This window comes from Lonchura striata, chromosome 1 (assembly GCF_046129695.1).
Source record: "Lonchura striata isolate bLonStr1 chromosome 1, bLonStr1.mat, whole genome shotgun sequence".
Classification (NCBI taxonomy): Eukaryota; Metazoa; Chordata; class Aves; order Passeriformes; family Estrildidae; genus Lonchura; species Lonchura striata.
This window is the reverse complement of record NC_134603.1, coordinates 135,362,002-135,385,006: the sequence shown is the minus strand read 5'-3', so window position 1 is coordinate 135,385,006 and position 23,005 is coordinate 135,362,002. Positions and strand designations below refer to the sequence as shown.

The 23,005-nt window shown below is 38.1% G+C and overlaps 1 protein-coding gene across 6 annotated transcripts in view; it reads left to right on the top strand.

Moving 5' to 3' along the window:
- Window positions 1-23,005, top strand: part of ADAM22 (ADAM metallopeptidase domain 22) — a 131,333-nt gene that overhangs the window by 89,284 nt on the left and 19,044 nt on the right. For 3 of the 6 annotated variants that reach the window (XM_021551750.2, XM_077788178.1, XM_021551752.2), the window contains exons 15-29: window positions 1,586-1,685; window positions 4,394-4,465; window positions 4,869-4,961; window positions 7,494-7,574; window positions 7,799-7,849; window positions 8,118-8,181; window positions 8,707-8,812; window positions 9,863-9,979; window positions 10,650-10,818; window positions 11,788-11,896; window positions 12,784-12,874; window positions 14,180-14,197; window positions 17,023-17,130; window positions 20,004-20,104; window positions 20,665-20,731. In XM_021551750.2, the coding sequence (XP_021407425.1) occupies window positions 1,586-1,685; window positions 4,394-4,465; window positions 4,869-4,961; window positions 7,494-7,574; window positions 7,799-7,849; window positions 8,118-8,181; window positions 8,707-8,812; window positions 9,863-9,979; window positions 10,650-10,818; window positions 11,788-11,896; window positions 12,784-12,874; window positions 14,180-14,197; window positions 17,023-17,130; window positions 20,004-20,104; window positions 20,665-20,731 (1,347 nt within the window). The remainder of the gene's footprint in view (window positions 1-1,585; window positions 1,686-4,393; window positions 4,466-4,868; window positions 4,962-7,493; window positions 7,575-7,798; window positions 7,850-8,117; window positions 8,182-8,706; window positions 8,813-9,862; window positions 9,980-10,649; window positions 10,819-11,787; window positions 11,897-12,783; window positions 12,875-14,179; window positions 14,198-17,022; window positions 17,131-20,003; window positions 20,105-20,664; window positions 20,732-23,005) is intronic. The other 3 variants (XM_021551753.2, XM_021551754.2, XM_021551755.2) reach the window with 2 other exon arrangements.

Here is a 23,005-nt window from a genome sequence, read left to right as displayed (position 1 = left end):
CAAAACAATGACACACCCTAATTCTTGAAATCCTATAATCAAATTTTTGAGGCATGTCTCATTTTCAGTGTTTTTGTTGGAATATTTCATCTATCTCTGTCACTTTTTATCACACAGTTTGTGTGATATTGTTAGAAAAACTGCCCCCATTGGAGGTTGAGTATGTTCATACCCATGTGTAGTGTCACTTGTGAGATTTTAACACAATGACTGGTGAATCTGCAAATTTTTGCTGGTTGATGAAATTTGATACTTTCTGAACCCTAATAGTTTTTATTACAGGCCTGTCTATTATCAGGCATATGAATTACATTGTAGTCTAGCTTTAGATGTGAGTTACATTGTATTCTAGTTTTAGATGTAGACAGGGCTCAGTTTTTAACTAATTTTGAATGGATCCACACATTTTCACAATAGCATTGTGATCAGAAAAATTTTGAGCAAAGAAGTATGTCTTATTCAAACCTCTATGAAATTGTGAATGGTGCCCTTTTCATCTTAGAATACCTGAAAACATACCTGGTAGGATTTTTCTGGTTTTTGGTAAGTTAAAAACCCAGTCTGAGAGGCATTTTTGATTCTTATAAAAGTTATAAATTCCCATGTTAGGGCCTTTAAATTCTTTATCTGAAGTTCAAACCTTTCACATAATTTGGTACATGAAAAAGCCTTGTATTTACCTAGCTTATTGCTGAACTTTGGTGAAATCTACAGCCTCTGTAGTGTTTAGGCCAAATTAATGAGCATTGCAGGTGGAAAAGCCAATTATGTTTTGGAAACTATCTCTCTCAGCAGTGCAGGATAGCACTTTGGCTAATATTTTTATATCCAGTGGTGAGGTGATAGAGGAAAGCCCTTGAGACTCCAAAATCTCCTTGAAGCATAAGTACTTTCATGACTATGGACCTGAATATAAAGATCACTGCAATTGCCTTGGGAAAAGTTATTTCCCTGTGAATAGGATCCATGCAAATATTCTCTGCATCACATATTTTTAGGTGGGGCACAGTGCCTCAGGGGCACTCTGTACTCAATTGAAATTTACTGAGTGGGACATATGACAGAGGGAAGCTGAAATGTTAGGTGGTGTTTGCTAGAATCATGTTTAAAATGGCATAATTCTATTATATAAAAATTCTGTGGGTCAGGGGAACCATTTCCTCTAAGAGGGAAACAAACTATAAGCTGTCTTTTTCTCCTGCACTTTGCATGGGAGGAAATAAATGTATTTCTGGGATCAGGCCTGTTAGTGGAACAAGTCATACTTCTGCAAACTACACACTTTAATCAGATTTGTGCTGTTTAGCATGTAAAAACTTAGTGAAATATTCTAGACTTCTCACATGCCATGAGCTTTGTGTCATTGTTGAAATTTCCTTGTTATTTAGTGGAAGGATTTTTAAATCAAAAGAAATAGAAAAGTCAGATAGACTTACAGTCACTCTGATTTTGAACAGCATGTTTTCATTATTTTTATGAAGTATAACATTATATTTCTTCTGTTTCAAAAAAAAAAAAAAAAAAAAAAAACAACAACAGTGTAAAAAGCACCAGAGAAAGTAATCCTTCTACCTTATTCTGTTAGGTACTATCTTCCAAGCAAGTTCTCTGAGTGTGATATTGAAGAGTATCATGAATTTTTAAACAATGGAGGTGGAGCCTGCCTTTTCAATAAACCAACCAAAGTAAGCATTAATTTAATGTTTAATATGATTTCTATTCTATTGCTGATTTTGATGAAAACAAGAAAAATGAAAATTATAATGTTGGAAAAAAACCTGTAGTTTTGATAGTTCTGGTTCTCTCTAAGTTCTAACTAGTCTGGTAACATATGGGTGTAAGTAGATTATTTTAGTCCATAATAGTTTAGAAATTACTTTAAAATAAATTTCTGATAAAGTGGTTTCATATCCAGTAGAGTATTCACAGCCTCTGATCAAGACTCATCCCTCACACAATTTGTTCTGAATACTGTGAATACAATATGATTTTTTATTTAAAATAGGTCTGCAATGCAGGATTTGCCCCAGTGTTTTGGTATATTACTGCTCCATTTGCTGAAGCATGTGTTAAAATGTAAAGCAAGCAGGATAATGATCTTGACTCTTTTCTATACATAATTAATGTTAACCTGTATTTAATGTCTGTCATTCAACAAGCAAAGGGAAAGAGGCTAAGGCAGTAAGATAGTTCAATGTGGAAAAAAGACTTATCTGGTAGCTGAAGTGGTCACAGATGTAAAAGAGAAGAAAGTAATTTCAGGAGTGATGCATGTTCCTTCTGGTGAACATGAGAAAAACTGCATCTTCTGATAACCACAGAATTTCAATAAAACTTAAAGAAGGAAAGAGAAAACATCAAATATGGACAAGCTAAACCTGCTTATCTCTTAAAGGTCCCTTTTGATGAAAGAATATATTATTAAAAGTATAGAGAAAACACTGTAATTCGTTAATTAGATGTAAAACTTCTTATTTAAAATGTACCTGAGTTTTAGAAGTTTGTTTTTTTCTATCTCGTTAAAGGTGGAGAGAAATACTGGTAGACTTATTTACTTGCCAAGCTTATTGTTTATATAGTGTAGTGTGTCTTACTTGGTTTATTTTAGTGATTGTGTTCATTTACACATCTGTGAGTTGGAAAAAACAATTACTCTCCTTTCAATTTAGTTTGGCAGCACTTTAGTTTTTTTGGTTGCTTTTTTTTTTTTGATGACATGCCTAAATGTGAGTTAGATGTGGAAACCAGGGTGATATAGTCTCTTTTATGCATTGTGGTTTGGGTTGGTTGAAATGTTTTGTCAATGGATGTCTGTCTAATTAACAATGCTGTCAAAGGTGTTTCCTAGCAAGGGTGGTGAGACACAAACTTGTTTTTGTTTTTCAAGCATTATGAGATAAAGGAAAGCTGATGTGACAAGATGCAGTGTTTGGCAGTGCTCCACTCTTAGATCAGCTATAATCTCAAACATCATATCAATGGCTGCTGGAGCAAATTGAACATATGCACTTTTCAAATGATTGGATGAATGATATGACTTTGGGGAAAGGTTATCCAATTTGCTTTTAATGTTCGGATTTTTTTCTTCAATTTCATTTTTAGCTGTCCCTATGTACTGCAGCACATTGGCCCAGTATTTCAAGGCAGAATTCTCTGTTACTGCTATCTCTTTGTCTCTGCTGTGCAACACACCAAGAGATATTGAAGAAGTTATGCTTTCTGGAAAAATACATAGGAAACAAGCAGTTTAAGCAGCTCTTTAGTAATTCTAAAGGCTTGCATACATTTTATGTTAAATTCTACGTATGCATTGCATGCTGTAGTCAAATTTCCATTTTAATAGGGGATGTAATAATAACACATCAGCCTATGCCAGGCTGTGGTTTGTGGCACAGTGAGGTACGTGGGGTGATGCTCCATCCTGTGGACTCCTGACAGAAAGGCAGCAGCTGGTGAGAAATGCTCTGCACCATGTACAATGTACTTGTGCAGATGGCTCAGGAGCAGAGGGGTTTTTGGAATGATCCTAGTTTAATTGGAGAACTTGAAGGCTGAGCTGCAAAATGTTAGTCTGGTGACACACTATTATGTTTTCTTATGTCCAAAGGAAAAAAAAAAATATTTTCTTTTAGAAGAACTACCTTTAAAAGTTTCAGGAAGACAGATAAAATTAGACTGGAAAGAACAGAATATCAGTGTCCCTTAAATATAAAAAATATAAAGATTTTGATCTTTTAAGTTAGAGTCCAGTGGGAAGGCTGAAAGGAAAGGGAGGAATCCTCATCATCCTTCTTGTGCATATCTACCTGTGTGTGATACATACTTACAGAAAACTGTGAAAGTTCCCAACTGTGGTAGAGGAAAATGGAAAGAAGAATCCAACTGCAAGAAAAGAAACTAACAAAGAAACTGAGCATCTCTGCTTCCCAAGCAGTTCTGAGCCACTAAAAAGACTGCTTTTTATGGCTATTACTTCTGAACTTACAGTACAGTCTTTAACCTTTTGGTCATTGTCTCTTGAACTCTAGAACAACACCAATTGCAACCACTATGAAGATAATGAAATTGTCATATCTTTATTTCTTTTTCCTTTATTTTCATAGCTTTTTTTTCTTCACTGTAACTTCTGCTCAAACAGAATTTACTGTTAAGTTGACACCTATGCACAGAAGATACCATGTGACTCGGTAGCATTGCTGTATTTATTTTCAGGAGTGCTCATTCTCTATATGTTTCAATTGTGTTGTGTCACTCTGTGTGTCCCTGAGTTGTGGGAACTGCTTTTCAGTTAATGCATTTGGAGAGCTAGCTTAAAAACCATGTTGTACTGAGCAAATATGACAATAATTCCCTTAAAAGAGACATGTCCTTTGATTTCTGAATTTCCATGCAGCTTCTGGATCCTCCAGAATGTGGCAATGGCTTTGTGGAAGATGGGGAGGAATGTGACTGTGGGACAATAGCGGTAAGTGTGATGTACTAGATTTGTCCAAGAGTTGGTACTGCACATTGCTGCTGTTCATGATAAGTGAAGGAAGACAAGCAAGGTGAAGGTTGTGTGCCCAAGGATTCATAATAATAGCTGCCTGTGCAGAATCAGACCTTCAGAGGCAAGAAAGAAAGCATTTTCCTAGGTGGAAACACTCATCAGTGCTGTTAGTATTTAATGACAATATAAAGTTAGAAAAATTATTTTCTGTCTTGCACAGGAAGCAGCAGTTTCATGCTCCACAAGTATATGCCTTTTTCTGCCTCTAGGTGCCTAAAGGAATGAAAAAAATCCATTCAGGTAGCATGCTAAGAGCAGTAATAAGAGCTTGGGGTTCATGTGCTTTTCCCATGTATTCTGTTCTGTATGTGCTCCTCAGGAGTGTGCCAGTGAAGGAGGAGAGTGCTGCAATACCTGCACCCTGACCGCGGGCTCCCAGTGCAGCAACGGGCTCTGCTGTCGGAAGTGCCGGGTAAGGGCAGTGACCCTCACTGTAGCAGCCTGGTGGGAATGCATCCAGGTGGCTGCAGGCACTACAGCACTTGTATTTTCCCTTGCAGACGTTGTGATTACTCTTCTGAAAGCTTACCTTTTAAAACTGGCTGAAATCTGATTTTTCTGAGGCTGTACTCTGTCTTTTAGGCTTGGCTTTTTGGGGCAGGGACTGTCATCAAATGCAGAGGTAAATTGAATCCTTCCAGTTTCAGACAAGTTTGAATCAGATTGAAGTTCTATGAGATCTCATTAGACATCCTTGCTTAAAGAATAAATTAACCATAAAGGTTTCATTAGAAGTCCTTGTTTTTTCACTATAAGGATGATGAGTCACTGGAACAAATTGCCTAGACAAGCTGCAGATGCCCCATCCCTGGAAGTGATCAAAGCCAGGTTGGATGGATCTTTGAGCAAGTGGAAGGTGTTCCTGCCCCTGGCAGTGGTGGTGGAGCTAGATGATCTTTAAGGTCCCTCCCAACCCCAACCATTCTGTCATTCTGTGAACATGCACATCCTTATCCAGGTGCCACTCCCAGTGCCATCCATATGTGTTGTTCTGGATTTGCCCCATGAGACTGAATGGGAAAATCACACCACAGAGTGTCTGAGGGAAGGATAGAGTAAAAAACACAAAAGCGCAGCCAGCAGAATTACTCAGAAAGGTTCATCTAAACAACACCTGACTTCAGTTTCAGTTTGGTCTGCCTGTGTCTCCTTATGTTTGGACTGACTGAAATCCCGTTGAGTAAAGGGAATCAAGCCCTATGTAAACTGTAAATTATTCTTCTTGATACATCAGTAAATAGTAAAAGGAGATTTAACCAGATCATGGCTGTAAGGGAGCCCTGTTAAATATGACTTCAAATAGTTGTTTGTACTAGTTTAGTAATAAAGATAATTAGTTTTAATGTAGTTAAAACTGTGGTGTACTATGTGTGATATTTTTATCTTTGTCTCTACACATTTGAGGGTTTCATTCCCTTAGGAGAATCATTAATAATAACTCTGGATCACATTCTTGACTTTGTCCTCATCCTAATGTTAAAAAAAAGAAAAAGCACAGATTATGCTGGAACACATCACATTTCCCTAAGCACATTCCCCTTTTTAAATGTAATAATTTAAAAATCAGCAGATTGCCAGTGTGGGTGAATTTTGCTCAAGAATCAAAGTTGCATAGGTACCACATTAAAGACTATCAGAACAAAACAAAGCTTTTGTATACCTATCTTATTTTTTTGCAAATGAGAGAAGGATTTATCTCCTTTCAGAGTGGCAAGGATGAGTGACTGAACAGAAAAGTAGAATTTTACTACAGTGTTTATCAGAACAACTCAAAAGACTCTATGTAATAACTCCCAAACTTGGGGTTACTTTCCCCTGTAATATCCTGCCTGAAAGCAGGAGTGAAGAATGGGTTACAAGCAATACATGGTAATTATACGTCCCAGAATCCTGTAGTGTCTCTGACAGCATTTGTGTCTGCATTTTTCTAGTGACTGGTGGAAAAAAGAAGCTGAGGGTTGAGAAAGTACTGTAGCCTAGCTCTTCCACTGATGTGTGCCTGTTCACACCAGCTTGGAATTAGCAGTTGTCCCCCCAAAAACGTATGTGCACGCAGATCCAAAAAAAGAAAAAAAATCACAGGCACAGGCTTGCAAAATGAACTGGGTTTCACAGTCTTAAGAAAATTTTTGAGGAAAAATAAGGAATCTGTAATATGTCTATGACCAGAAACATTAAAAATTGCCTCAAATGAGATGTCTTCCTTCTTTTCCAGGTCTTGAGACTTAGCACATAATTCTTTAGCCAAAATGTCTGTATTAGGTTACTGGTACACTTTTCATTGTTAAATATCCAGTCCCTTAAAAAATGGTGTCAAATGTACAGAATCCAGTGTACTTATTAATAGTTCCTGTTCTGCAACAATAATGGGGGATTAAAATAACCAAAGTGTTATACATAGAGCTCTGTGGTATTCTTCATCCCTAGAGAGAGATCAGGATGACTTTTTCTGCTCTGTAAAAAAGAGTAAAATAGTCACAAAAGGCACAGTGATCTGGTAGGATAATTGTCCTGGTTTAGGGCAAATTTGGGAGAGAACCTCTGAAGGGGTTCCTGTAGAAAGCAGATTAAATCGGCCCCTCCCCCAGCTAGTTCAGGAAAAAGACTTCCTTGGAGAAAAGTGGAAAATTAATAAAGCTGCCAGCCACTGCAGTATTGGTTTGGACACCCCCAGGGGTCCTCTGTCCCAGGAGAGTCTTCTCCTGCTTGGCCCCACAATCCACACCCTTGGGAGGGGGTGCCTCAGAGAGTGAGGGGTACCACTTGCACCAGTAAATGGCTTGAGTGGTGCAGCATACACACCAAGGAAAGAGAATCTTCCCACTTCAGTCGGTATGTAAATATTTCCCATTTTTTATTTTAGATAGAACTGTAAGGAAGCATTGCATTTAAGACAAGATATGGAGAAACTAAGACACTAATTTTCTATGCTTTCTTTTTCCAGTTTGAACCTAAAGGAGTTTTGTGTCGAGAAGCAGTGAATGATTGTGATATTGCAGAGAACTGCACAGGAAATTCCAGCCAGGTGATTTTTATGTCTCCTATTCATGAAACAAAAGAACCCCACTTGTAATCTCAAAATCACTATGAATGTTTTGTACAGTATTGTGTATAAAAATTGTGCTAAATCAGTTGATGCTGAAAAAAACCAGAATGATACTGAAATGATTTTTCATATGACTTTTGTTGTATAAATTGCTTTCATGTTCATCTGATATATGATCTATTAATTATTTTCTCTTTCTATAGTGTTCTCCTAATATTCATAAAATGGATGGATATTCATGTGATAACAGACAGGTAATTAGGATTTCAGTTTGTTTTACATTCTTTCTTCTATTATAGATTGCTTTGTATGGATTTTGTTTTAGGATCTTTGGAAGTCACTTGGGACAGTTGAGCTAACATTCATGACTTTTGGATGTTAGTCATATTTCTAATAAAAAGAAGATAGAATCACATATTCTTTGCCTCAAAGTGTGTGACTAATCTTTCTATTATAGAAATACATATTTTGGAAAATAAAGTAATTTGAAATATTTTCTGTGTTTTTTTTCTTTCTCTCTAGGGTATTTGCTTTGGAGGAAGATGTAAAACCAGGGACCGGCAATGTAAATATATCTGGGGTGAAAGTAAGTGAATGTTTCTGTTTCAAAGTTGGTTGTAATACATGTGACTTGAAAGACTATCTTGGCTAGGAAAAATTATGGAAGGGACATACTGAGAACTTTTGAAAACATCTAGAACAGTATGTCTCTCCCTTTCTTTCACTCATAATTTTGTCTTTCCATCCTCTTTTCCTGCTCTTTCTCTAGTGTTGGTTAACTTACTGGTATTTGTTCTGAAATCTGAAACTTTAGTTCTCATTAATAACAACTAGGAAGCATGTACTCATGTTCATTAGTTTATTTCAGTGGGGACATTTTTGACCAATAAACTCTCATTAATCTGAACAAAATTTAACAAAAGTCCAGTGGTGGCATCATAAAGCTTTTAACGGAGAAAAGCACTGTGCAGGGTTTCATGGGCCACCTGCAGATCATAGTGTGTCAGTTCACAAACTGGGAAGCTCTGCTTGCTTTGATTGTGTATCCCCATTTCTCATGACATGGCTTTTCAAAGTCATCATCTTAGAAGAGATTTGTTTCTGTTTTTAGAAGTGACAGCTGCTGACAGGTACTGCTATGAGAAGCTGAATATTGAGGGGACTGAGAAAGGAAACTGTGGAAGAGACAAGGACTCTTGGATACAGTGCAATAAACAGTAAGTCGATCCATTTAGAAAGCTACTAGATGAGATTCTTACCCCTGATCCAGTTCTTAAGTTGCCATGAAGAGACTCAAAAAGCCCCTCTATGGATCAGATTTCTGCAGACCTTTGTGCAAGAAGTCCTGGAGGGAGTAGGATGCCAAGAAGAGATGATCCCTGACAAGACAGCATCATCTAAGCTTGGGAGAGCTTGGACCAAAAGTGGCCTCAGTGAGGGTTATCAGTGCAGAGGAGAGAAGCCTTTGGTTTCACATCTTAGTGTGGTGTTCACTTTTTATGCTGTGCCATTGCACTGCTATGTTTTGTTCACTTTTCATGGTATTGTAATTTTCCAAGTATATTCCTGCAAGTCGCTGCCTAAAGCATTTTTTTCACATTGTGCATATATGGAGTTTATTATTTCTGCCAATTTCTCAACCTTTCACCAGACCTTATGAAACTCTTTTTTAAGATTTCTCCATTCTGTCCATGACATTTGATTTCTAGTTCTGCCTACAGGTGAACTAATGCTCCTTCCCACTTTTTAAATACAGATTTGCTAACCTTACTTCTGCTCCATTACAAATTCATAAGTAAAAAATATTCAGTAATATGGGAGATGTTAGACCCTACTATTCTGTCAGTGCAAAAGTCTCCACACATGAGTAGTGAAGTCCCTTCAGCAGTTGAATTAAACTTGGTGTCTATAGTTCTCTTACATATGTGTCCTATGAGAGTGTATTTAGAATTAGTATCTATTGCTCCCCTATGGACCAGTTACTGTATCTTAATAGATCATTAAATCAGTTTGGTGTGGTGTGTTCTTGACAGCTCCCTGCTTGTTATTACTCAGGGCATTTTTGATTATGTATTATAAAAAGTTTACCCAATCTAACTTCCAAGGGAAGAGTTTTCTTGGGAAACACCATCACATATGGGAGTTATTGTCAGTGGGAGAAAATCAGGGAATAACAAATAGGTTACCAAGCTAGTGATCATATTTTTGATTGTCCATTTTCATTGAATTTTATTTTTTATGAGCATCTGTTTATTCTTTCAATGCAGGGATGTGCTTTGTGGATACCTTCTGTGCTCCAATATATCCAGCATACCCAGACTTGGAGAACTGGATGGTGAAATCACAACATCAATCTTGCACTATGGAAAAGTGTACAATTGCAGGTAATTGGAAATCCTGAAAACAGAACAATCGATATCCATCTTGCATGAAAAAGCAGCGTTCTCATTTCTAAGTGGAGAGAAACTGTTTCCATTAATTTATTTTCTTATTAACACATAGCCATTAGTTCAGTTCAACCTTTGTTAGGCTTCAGAAAATTAACTGCCTGTGGGGCAGTTTTGCAGTCCCCTCAGTAGTTAATTTTGCCTGTAGAGATGTAATGCACCTCTCAGGCTCTGTGATTTTACATTCTTTAATATTTGTGAAGTGCTTCATGTACCCAGAATACTTGAGACATATGCCTGCACTGCCAAACTTAACTGGTAGCCTAATTCACTGCTATATTGTAGCTGAATTCTAATTATAGACGTGGTATGTTTTGATAGCTTCACACAAGCATAAGATGAAATTATGTCCTAAACAAGTAAACTGAATTTTGTCTAACTCAGGCTGTTTCACAGGAAAAATGATCCTTGTGTTCATGATTTCATTTTTTTGGTGTAGATACACTGTTTTGGTTTCTTTCATGAGCTCACTGAGGCAATCCTCACTCTTACCTGTCCTGGGCACTGTGTAGTACCAAAATGCAGGGAGCAGCCCTGGGCCCAGATTCCCAAGCAGTCCCATCTAATCACAGCACAAGTCCCCAGGGTCCTCTTGACTGTCTTGCAGTGGTGGCCACGTGAAGCTGGATGAGGACACGGACCTGGGCTATGTGGAGAACGGGACGCCGTGCGGGCCGGACATGGTGTGCCTCGACCATCGCTGCCTCCCCACCGAGGCTTTCAACTTCAGCACCTGCCCCGGCACCACCGACAGCCAGATCTGCTCCGGACACGGCGTATGTTCCTGCCCTCTTTAACACTTTCTGCTGGTTTTGCTGGGCCTGGCCTAGTCTACCAGCTGGACCTTTCAGAAAGCAAGCAGTTTGACTAGAAGTCATAAAACTGGAGAAGTTTTTGAAAAGGAAAAGGGAAAGAGGCACATAAGTAAATATAACGCATTCCAGTCCAGGCATCTTAAACAATGAATCATAGTTAGTGTTAGTTTTACAGAATTGTATCAATCAATGATTTTGCTCACTTTTACTAACTTGATTAGTATTTTTTTCAGCAATGCACTGGAGAATAAATACAGAGGTTTTCTGAACTGAGAAACTTGGGTCTCTGTTCTTACAGAGACCTGTTCTTTTCAATTCCCTCTTTATCACATAAATAGCCAAGAAGTTTCATGAAGTTGTTGATGATGTTGGATTTTGTGGGCTGAGAGTTCCTTTACTCTGGAAAAGAGGGCAGAGAGCTGGCTCTTGGCTAGTTTCTCTGCTCTGTGTGCAGTCTGTGGCTTCACTGTGGCCCTGGTGAGCCACCTTGTCCCTGACATAGTTTAACACAACATCCAAGGCCCTGTGACTGAGCTGGGATCAAGGAAGCTGTTCTCTCCTAACATCTTTTATCTTGTACACCGCATTAAAACTTCCTTATTTATCTGAAATCATGCACTTCTTCATATTTTGAAGAAAAAAAAAGTCATTAAGATCAGTTTCCCAAAGCAATTATAAATGCTTCTATTAAATACAGATTATGTTAAAGTATGTACTGAGTAAACATTACATCTATTTATATAAATAGAATAGCACATTTAATGCATTTATACCTAACATAAATTAAAAATTGCTATATATTAGAAGTTATTTAGCAAAATTTTGTGAGCAGTAAAATCATGGCTTTATCACTGTACCTATACTTGAGGTATTAATTATGGGAATGAATGAATAATCTGATTTTTTTCTGAGCTACACTCTTGACTGCAGGTTTGTAGCAATGAAATAAAATGTGTCTGTGACCGATTCTGGGGAGGAGATGACTGCAGTTCTCACATCAAAGACGATCTATTTTTTGATAAAAATGCCATCAATAAAGGTATGTTGTTAAAATTTTTACCAACAACTGAAAATTCTGGGATTTGAAGAAAGTTCATTAAGCAAAACTAGGTCTCCTACTCTTTCAGTTAGTACACAACATGCAGCATCAGAAGCCTCATTCCCCTCTCTCCTTCCACAGCAGAAGCACTCAGTGTCTGTAGATGAAGCCTCAGCCTGTGCATCTTTGGGAACTGGTATCAGTCGGTTCAGTTCCCCCATGCTTGTTCCAATCATCTGAGTGGCCTTATTAGGCATAGTGATAGATTAGGACAAGCAAAAGGTTACTGGGACGTTCCATATCTAGATGGAAAGCTAATGCCTGACTTTTATATTTTTGGAGTGGAAGTTTTTATTCCGCTTGTCTTGAATACAAAAGAAAGATATATTGTGGGAAAATGAGATTGTAAATGTTGGTCGTTAGAAAACTTCCAGAATCATTCATTTGCTTAATTTATTCAGCTATGGAAGGCATCTGAGAAAAACCAAACAAGTAGTCACTTTTATTCCATGGTAAGCATGTATTTGTAAGGATGTAATCTACAGCAGTTTAATGCTGATAATACTGTTTTGGCATACCTGGCACAGATTTCCCATGTAACAAGCATTCAGTTAATTGAAACAGACACAGAAGTAAAAGCTTGATTTGCAAGTGATCTTGTAAATAATTTTTAAAGTGATCTTTTTATGTCCAAGCTATGCTTCAGGAGTTTATCACGGGTTACAATTAATCAGCCTAGTGAAAGCTGTTCCAGCTGATTTTTGAAAGATGGTGCATTTACTGCTTTTGTGTATTTTTCTTTTAAAACCATGTATATTTTTGTCCTAAAAACATGTATATTTTTCTCCTAAAACCATGTATATTTTTCGTCTTTCTTGTGTTTCCAGGTGTGGTTAGCACAAATATAATAATAGGGGCTATTGCTGGCACCATTTTAGTGTTGGCTCTCGTTTTAGGAATAACTGCTTGGGGTTACAAGTAAGTACATTTTGTTCTTCCTAATTGAGTTTCAAAATATGTGTATTTCATGTGATAGCTGATTATATTTTGAAAATAACAATTCAAAAAATCTAAAAAATCCAAATTCAACAATATTTATACAGTAACATTTTTGTCATATTAACATTTTACAAGCAATTCTTACATTTGTATGTGGTTTTAGAGAACTTGATCCAAATTTGAAATTTATTTCTCACTTAGTAATTTCTTTTTTTTTTTTAGATGATCAGATTATGATTTTGCTGTATGTGACAAAGGAAATGCAAGAATATGATCTGATTAAATTACAAATTTTTCCTCATGATGAAGTAAATATAGCAAGATTAGCTCTCAGTCAGCCAGCAAAGCATTTAACCATAGGATTCATTAAATAGATGATTATATTTAGTCAGCTTAACCTGAAAATAATTCAAGCACATATTTTTGTAGGAAAGATCTGCAATTTGCAAATAAGGATCAAATTCTCTCCTGGGGTAGAGATGTCACCGCTCACTCAGAGGCAAAATTGATTACATTAGCCTGATTGGTCTTTTCCTGTTTTAATTATTTTATGAATTTCTTATAAAACAGAGGTATTTATATTGTTTGCTTGTAGTAAAAAAATATTCAAGGTACTGACTTTATCATCTGTGTTTGGATGAGACTGTCTCTTGAAGTCGTTTGTCCCTAGGTCCTTGTGCCTGGAGGGCAGGGCAGGCTCAGCTGCAGGCTCAGCTTCAGGCAGTGCTGTGCCTGGGGCACAGCCTCTGCTGGTTTGCCAGACTGAGGTAGGCTGAGGGCAGCTCAGAAATACGTAAGGAAAGAAGCATTTGGAATAAAAACCATGAAAATGAGGATTGTAGAAAAACAGGATATACTGTCTTGGTATATCACCCTCAACTTCTAGCAGTATCTGAAAATCTGGACTCTAAAAGTTAAGGGCTCATTTTGAGATCATGTCTAGCCAGTGGGATTGATTTTTGGAGGTTCAGGATGAGAGTGCACCTCTCACTAACTGCTTCACAGTGAACAGGTTTAAACCCAGCATGAACTGCACCTTACACTCAGCGCTGATGAACCGTCTACATGAATATATTTTTCTATTTAATTCTAATGTATAATACTTCTGATATAGTATATTTGTGAATGTGCTTATTTCAGAAGTGATTTTGTAGAAATATTTTGAGCAAAAATTTCATTCTGTATAGAGTGCTTTTCTTTTTACATTTTTTGGTCTTATTGACCATGTGTACCTGCATACTAAAAACTCATTCTTCTTCCTTTCTCTTCTGTTTATATGGAAAGAAACTACAGAAGACAGAGGTATGTGATAAAAGTAGTGGAATGGATCTTAGAAGTCTCTGAAAATAGCTTTTCTTCTCTTTCGCTCATTTACATGCTACAAAGAAAATATTGAGATGGGTTATCATATTTTAAATAATATGTGAAATCAGTATTCTATAATGCATTGCTTGAAATCCTGATTTCACTGGATTCAGTAGCAAAACCAATGTTTTTTATACTTCTGCAATAGACTGTTTCATTTAGGAAAACAGGAGAATATTTCCAGTAAGAGACACTGAAAATCAGCTATTAGAGATGAAAGTGTTCTTGGGAGGCTAAGAACTGAATAATTAATATTAACATGATGTTCAGGAGCCTTTTGAGACAAATTAATTCCTGGAGCTTCTTTGCAGTTAAAAATACAATGCAATTAAATTGCTATGTGGACAAAGAGCCCATTCTTTCCTGTCACCCTGTTCCATTGATTCATAGCTAAAGCACAGTACTGGCTTCAGCACAGGGCTGAGCGTTCATCATTTCAAACTTGTGGCCAAAAATAAACCGTTTTCCTAGTGACTTATGTTTGGCTCCTGGAAGACCACCTCCCTTTGATTAGGCATCTGCCTGGCAGATGGGTCTTGTGGGAAGGAACTGGCTCCTTCCTCTCCCAGTCCCCAACACATAAGCGGATTTCTCGAATTCCCCTGTTTTCTGCCTGTATTGTTGCCTTCTGCTCCAAGCTGCTGCTTTGTTTGTTGCTGCTACCCGTTGTGCTTGTTCTCCATTTCCCTTTGTGTAGCGCTTTCTCTGCCAGGCTCAAAATATTTGTAAAAAGTGGAAAAGCCCTGTCAAGTGCTGGTTGTGTGCTACAGGGTCAGATAGGCCACAGGTACAGTAACAAGTAAAAGGCAACACTATTGAAGTCAGGCTTTATGCAGAGGCTGGTGGGTAGGAAATGCCACCGAGCTCAAGGAAGGCAGAATTTAAGGGTTTGGTGCTGCTTAGTGGAAACTGATGTATCTACAAATGGAGACTAACATGGCCATCAAGTCATTCTGCTGTGGATGTTTCAGTATTGGCTGAGGACAGAGCAGAAAAAACATCGAAACAGAGTCCACCCCCATGTATGTTTGTATTGTAATATTAGAGAATGTAACTTCTTCATATATCTTCATCTCCAGAAATTGCTTTATGGCCAGAGAGCTGTGAGTGTGCAGCCAGTCTGCAGCTGTATATGAGAGCACAGGCAGAGTGGGAACCAACATAAGCTGAGGCTTCTGAATGGAGGACTCCATCATTTTAAAGATGAGGAAGATATTTAATAACTAAATCTCCTTCATGCATAAAATGAAGTTCTGTAGGCTGACTTCAAAATAGAATACTTGTGGATTAGTACAAGGTGTGCTCCATAAATGAAAAAACATACCCACCAGATTGTCCAGACAGTCCCTTAAAAAAAAAAAAAAAAAAAAAGTACTCCTTCAATAACAATGAAAACAAGACAAGCCATTATAATATTTTTGAACATGACATAAGGATTAGCAAGTTGAAACAAGTAAGTAGAGCCAATTAGCAAGGATTCTGCCAGCTGGAATAGTGTGGCTTTAAAGGGCACAGCTACATGGGAGAAGTTATAGCTGATGGAGTAGCAAGAGAGCAGTTTGGTAGAGGAACCCTGGGGAGCAGAGCTGCCCACGCTGAGCCAACTCTGAACACACCCATGTGCCAGCTGAGGAATGGGACAAGAACTGAAACTCCAGAGGTGTTAGAAGATGAAGAATTGACGTACTGCATTGCACTAATGAGTTATGTGCCATATAGTTGTATACTTTACATACTTTAGAAGCAGTAGAATTCCAGATATGGGATAGAGAGGTCCCAGTTTAGGTCTGTAGTTGGACACAATCTGAATATTAATCAACCTGGAGCAGACTGTAGCAAAAATGTCTTGGAAAGTGTGAGATTGAATAAATACTGATGCTGATATTATGAAATGGTCAACTGTAAAAGTAATTACCTGTACTTGGGAGGATTTTTAAACCTGGTGGAGTTATAACTGGAATATTTGCATGGCAGGTATTCTCTGCTGGCAATGAATTCACCATCTGCAAAAACTTTGCATAACTTGATTAGAACTTTCTAATGCACAGATAGATTTTTGTTTGTTTGTTTGGTTTGTTTTTTTTTTTTTTTACCATAACTGAGCTTCTAATTCTGGAAAAGGATAAACTATTACATTACTGTCATGTGTCTTGGCAGATTGAGTCTACTACTGTGGTAATCAGGAGTAGCTGAGAATCTCTGACACTGGCGTTAGTTATTTTACACAAGAATTCAGTTACAAACCGGAGGCTTTTGTCCTCCTGAGATTTAAACAGCTCAACAGATTGCTACTCTTAAATTCTAGCATGATCACAAAAGTTAAATGGTAAGCATCTACCTCAGAAGAAAAAAAGCATTCACTATTCCTGAGCTCCTCTTTGATGCAGGCATGTATTCAGCTTAGGCTCAGTACTATTGTTTTTTGCAACCAGCATGATGAGCTGTTTGAAATGTCTGGACTGGTTATCCAGTGTCTAATGAATCACCTAACTCTTCACTTTGAAAGCTGTGGTCAGAGTTAACGTTTTTCCTTGTTTTCTCTTTCCAAAACCACATAATCCACTCTTCTGCACATAACAGAAGCGTGTGTGAGTTTTCTCTCAGATGGTTGAATTATTTAATAGCTTTATGGTGTGTGGTTAACAGGTTTTCTCAAGGATTGTTATCCTTGCCTCTTTCTTTTAAACTAACGTTCATGCATGTTTGTGTGCATTCTAGTTCCTGTCATGTTTTCTGACTCTACAATGTTTATTACACTTCAGACAAATACCCCAGGGAGATTATGTAAAAAAGCCGGGAGAGGCCGACTCTTTTTATAGCGACATGCCTCCTGGAGTCAGCACAAACTCTGCATCTAGTTCTAAGAAGAGGTCTGCTTTTCTGTCGCATTTTCAGATTTCTACCTGTTCCATCACCCATTATTCCATTAGTCAGAACATTTCATTGTTTTGCAGCAGGTTTGACTCTTTCTTCTTTCTTTGTGGAATGTTTGAAATAGCATCCTTTTTGCTTTGATTACTGATTTTTCTCCTGTGTCCTAGTTGCTAATTAGTATGATTAGGCCAGAATAAAAAAATTTTGCATTGTAAACCAATTTTTGTTTAATAAAATTTTCATAATATCCCTGCTTGAAAATTGATTTCAAGTATACTGTAATAATAATTGCTGACTGAAAAAAAATTAAATAGAACGCCAACAACTTTTTAAATCAATGTCATGTAATCAAAGAAAAGGAACATTGTCTTTATTCAATAATAGTTATAAACATAAAATGTTAAATATAAATGTTATTTTTATATCTTTATTTGTCAGTGTCATTAATCCAGTGTGTTGACTTAGACTTCTGCTGTCTCATATTAAAGAAGATAGTGATTGCTTTTTATTCCACTTACTAGACTAGTATGCTAAATGGTCACCAAGTGTTATCTTATAAAATAATTCTACAAAGACTTTCTGCAGTTTTTTGCTTGCTGTCATTAGATTAGAGAGAAATAGCTTTTGCCCTTGATCAAATTTCACTAATTCCTTTATTGTTCCAGTTGCCTAAAAAATTCAACATTTTAAAAGGAAAGATTAATTTAAAAGCATTAAGAGCCATTTGTAATTGCTAAGATCATGATGCTCACTGTTCCTCTGCAGTTAAAGATTCTTTATATGAAAATCTTCAGCTATCACTCTAAAAGAGCACTATGAGAAGCACTGTGTCCTAGAGGAATTGACAGTGTTGAACTGGTTCACAGGAAAACTGCAAGTTTTAATTCTTGTCCCACTAAGCAGCCTACAACTTTGCAGTTGATGAAGCCATTTTCTTTGCTATTATTTCAATGAAAATTAAGAAAACGTATGGAAGGGGCACATATGTAGTGACATTTTATCTTTTGGTATAGCAGCTTCATCTTATAGACAACTTCATTCAGTTTGTTCTAATGATTATGTTATTAGGGAAACTCCAGTGCGATTACTTAATTATCTCTAACATTTAAATTCAGCTTTTTAGATGAGTGTGTTGTTTGTTTGTTTGTTTTGTTTTTTTTTAAGAAGCAAGCATTAATCTTTAATTATGCACTGTTTGTGTTAGAGAATCTTTTTTAATTTGGTTAAAATTTTGAAATAAAGTCTTGGGAAAGCAAGTTTTCGTAGCTCTGTCTATCAGGTTTAAATACCCGTTAAAAAGAAGTTATTTTTAAATACTGTAATTTAATGTGTTTCTTCTTTCATACAGTATCTGTGTTTCTTTTCATACTTCATTTATTTCATGTGTCTCTCTTTATTATTTGTTCCAAAAAGCTAATGGTTTCTAAGGTCTGTCTGTACTAGAGAGTTTTGTTGTTCCCACCACCAGTTCAGGTATGTTGTGCCACTGTCAAGTCTGGAAAAGTAAGTCTGACAAATATTCCATTAACATTGTGATACAGCTGACATAGTCCTTCCATTTGAATTCCCAGAGTGCTACCTCCTACCTTCCAAGCGGGTTTTGATTTGCTCTGTGTGCTGGTGTGGATGGCATCTCTTGGGAGATGTTAGAGTGACTGGGCCATCAGCTGCCTGGGCTTCTCCATGCTGGAAAGCACTATGGAATATTAGCTGGTACTCAGAGGATGTTCAAGGATTAAGACATAACTTCATGGTAACTTTGCTATTATGAAATAGCAAACAACAAAGCCTGAACCTGACAGACCTTGAGGAGGAGGAGGAGGAAGTGTTTGAAAACAGTGGATCTGTTGTTTGTCAGATCTTTCATGATGTGATTAAGTTTGAATTAATGAAACCCTGGGCTCACCTCAGTGTGGCTGTGATTAGCCTGAGCTTCTGAAAACTGAAGAATATCTCTCAGATGCCCCCAAGGAAAGCAGAGACTGAAAAATGCAAGTATCCAGACTTAAAAATTACGAAAATAGTTCCTTTAAGCAAGAGTTTGTAATACATAAGCCATCTATTGTGGATTTTTCAACTTCCTCTTCTTTTTTGGAAATGTAGATCTCATGGCAAACAGCTGAGCAGCAGCTCTAGTTCAGCAAGAGGCAGCCTGTTGCAAAACCTTACATGTTGGACATCACCGCATACATCTCTGGCTCTTAAAAGGAATGCAAGAGGAAAGAAAAAATAGTTTGCACTAAGCACCTAGATAAAAAGACTATTTTTGGCTTTGAGTTTAGGACTAGAAGTATATATTGCAGCAATTGGCTGATAAAATATAAACGTTGAAAATTAGCAAAAATGAGGCAGAGTTACCTCTCCCCTGGTGCTACCAGCTCTGGGTGGGAGGATGCTCGTCACCAATTCCTGGGCCCCTGAGACTGGTAGCAGTGGGTTGAGGGAAGCTGTCCCAGCTTTCCTGCAGCAGCATAAGGAGGGAGTGGGCAGCCTGCAGGCGGGATGTGCTTGACTGTGAGATGAAAAAGCCTTGAAATGAGCACAGTAGTAAGAACATCTTCCATCTAGGAACTGAGGCAGAGCTGCAAATCCAAAGGAAGTCTGGTGTGCGCCGGTGTTTGTGCATTCCACAGCAGACGAGTGAGAAAGCAGTGCGGATGCCTGGCTCTTGAATGTGGGCACATGGAACCACTGCAGGGACAGCTGCAAGGTGCAGAGTTTAATCAGAAATCCTAGATGCTCTGCTAGTGCAGACAGACCTTAGGCTGTGTTTTGTCACCGGCCTCGGGAATGTGACCAAACCACTGAGCTAACATTGATGTGAGACAATACCCTTAACAATAACCGCATCTGAGCCCTCCTATTCCAGGTCAAATGGATTATCTCATTCCTGGAGTGAAAGGATCCCAGACACAAAACATATTTCAGACATTTGTGAAAATGGGAGGCCTAGGAGTAATTCTTGGCAAGGTAAGTGTGAACCACTGTGCTGGCCACGGTGGAAACCAGCCTCTGGACCACTGCTGCTCTGCTGAAAGTTTAGCTGATCTTAGGACAGCAGCATGATGCCTTAAAATTGTGCCAATTGTTATTAACTTGGAATTAGAATTTAGCAGCACCCTACATAAGTGCCTTTTTTGCACAGTGCTTTGTCACAAAGAAATTGCACTTAATTTCTCCCTCCAGTGTGAGCTAACATGAAAAAGAGAAAGAAATCTACTCACTATTGCCAGCTTCTGTGATTTTATCAGGCAGTGTTAAGTGTTTTTCTTGAAGTGTAGTGATTTTGTCAAATAACAGCTGAAATAAAGGAGTTTTTTCTCTGTACAGTTGTAGCAAAAAGTAGAGAAAGGTAACCTAAGTGTCTGAGGTAATTCAAGAGAATCAGACCTGTGAGATTTAAATGGCTAAAGGTTAATGGTTTAAAGGTAGCAAGTATTTTGCTATGGATGCAAAAAGAATATACGGTTTGGCATGGGGCAGGTGAGTTTCAAGTTGTTTTACTGTCTTTGTCCTTTGATTTCTTTCAGGTAATATAGGAGGAAACAGAAAGAAAGTCAGAGGCAAAAGATTTAGGCCACGGTCTAATTCAACTGAGTAAGTCTGAATTTAAAAAAGCAAAGACAAAAAGTAGTTTTCATATTTGTGTTTTGTAGATGGAAATTAAAACTACTTAAAGTAGACAGCTGCATTTTTGCTCTGTGGCCCATTCTGATTGCTGACTGATAATCTGGTAAATGGCTTGGCTAATGTATTTCAACCTCTTTTTATGTATTCTTTAAAAATTAACTATTAATTTTCTTTTTTTATGTAGGCTTCCTCACAGTCGTTCCCATAGCAATTCCCACTGATGGTGGCAGCCTGCACCATCACTGCAGGCTTTTGTCTACAGTAAACTGCCATTGCTGAGTGTATCCTGGTTCAATACTGAGTTTCTGATAACCTGTTTCCTATCCTTGTCTTCACCTTGGGTTGGGCCATTGCAGAGCTAGAGATTTGTATCTCTGCATACTTTCCTGGAGATTTTAGGAGAGGTATCTGTCTGCTTTGAGAGTACCTTGAAGTTTGCCATTGCAAGCCTGAAACAGCCAGTCTTGACTAAGCCCTGCGATAAATGGGTAATTAAAGTCTCTACCAACTGACTGATCCCCAGACTTTTCCACTACAGCTTAGAGTTGTTGGCTTATTGATTTATTGGTTACATTTCCTGAAGAGCCCATGTGTGCAGGGCTCTCCACACAGAAAGAGCTTTTCTTATGTACTGTTGGTTCAGGCCCCTCTTTTGAATGAGTGTTGAATGGCTGGAAACCTCTGGGCTTATCAAAAGCACTGGCCTGCCCTTACAGCACTTCCACCCCACATGAATGGCCCCTTCTTTGACCATGATGGCAGTGAGTGTCCTTCCCCATGTCATGACTACTAACTTTGCACCTTGATGGGCAAATGGGCTTGATACCAACCCTGCTGGAAACTGATAATGCTAACTGCTCTCTGGGCCCCCTTTTCTTTGGTTTGGGGATTTTGAGTTAGTTCTGAAACTTTTCTTTCACCTGCAGTGCACTGTCTTGAGGTGAGTAGGCTCAAAAAGGGTTCCTAGAGAAAACCTTAGGTTACAAGTTACAGAAACAATACTTTGGTGCACATTGCAATTTTAACATTGCATGGCCAAAATGGCATCATGGAATCAGAAATTTTAGCCCTTGGAGGAGTTTATCTCAAGAGTTTCTGTGCTCTTTGCCTTTGTGCTGATAAACTCTGAAATGTTTGCTTATTTTCTTTTCTCCTTGCATGAGATATTTTGATAAAATCAAATTTAGTCTGGCCAAACTGCCAAAAACACAAATGAGATTTGCTCTGAGAACTTTGGAGCATTAAATAAGCAGAGATATAGTGAGTTGGAAATATTTTTCCCTGTATATTTGTCCCTCTTTTAAAGGTGCCCTTGAATTTCCACCTAATTCTCTGCATTTCTTCTTGCTGCTTGTTATGGTGGTCTCTCAACCCAGCAGCCCTGATGCTAGAGGGAGGAGGCTTGTACTTCCCAAGGGCCACGCAGCAACCTTTTGGGGATGAAGCACAGTGTGTGTGTTCCTGGGAGAGGCCTGCCAGGCAGGGAAATGCTCTTTCTCCTGATCAGGCTTGCACAGGCCTGAATGGCTTGTCCGAGTCTCCTTGGCAGTCCTGTCACCAGCTGGAGGGAGAGCTCCCACGGAATGATCCTCATGCTGTGTCAGTTCAGCGGGGAATGGAGAGAACGCTAGGGCTGTTAGAGGGCGATTATCTCTCTGGTTAGAGGGACAGCTTGTTTTGCAAGGAGAGAAAGTGGACTGAGAATGATCTAACTGTGACCAGCATCTAGTCATTAAGGAAAAAAAAAAAGCGACACTAGCTGCTTTGAGGATGCTCCAGAATACATGGAGGCTTTTCCCTTTTTACCTCTCTACCTTGCCTGGGAAATACAGAATAATGTTGGAATCTGTTCTGAAGCAGTATTTAGAAAATCTGCTTGTGTGGTCTTTAGGAGTCCAGTAAAGCATGCTTGTTGATATGGAAGAAAAAGGATAACAGTGTCGGTCTCTTGTAATTAGCAGACTGTAGTTAACCATTTTAAAATTTGGTTTATTATTATGCACACTTTGTGCAGAATTCAATTTTTTTTTAAGCAGGAGCACACTGGTGTGCTTGCCTACAAAGATACTTGTAAGCATGGGTCTGCAGTAACTGCTAACATTATGCACAGGGATTTTTTTTGTATACAGCCAAGAATCAAATGGAATTGTGCCATTAATCATTTAAACAAAATTTCTTAAGGACTGAGCAAGGTTTGCAGCCTGCAGCACTGAACAGGAAATTGCGAACACTTTGGGCATC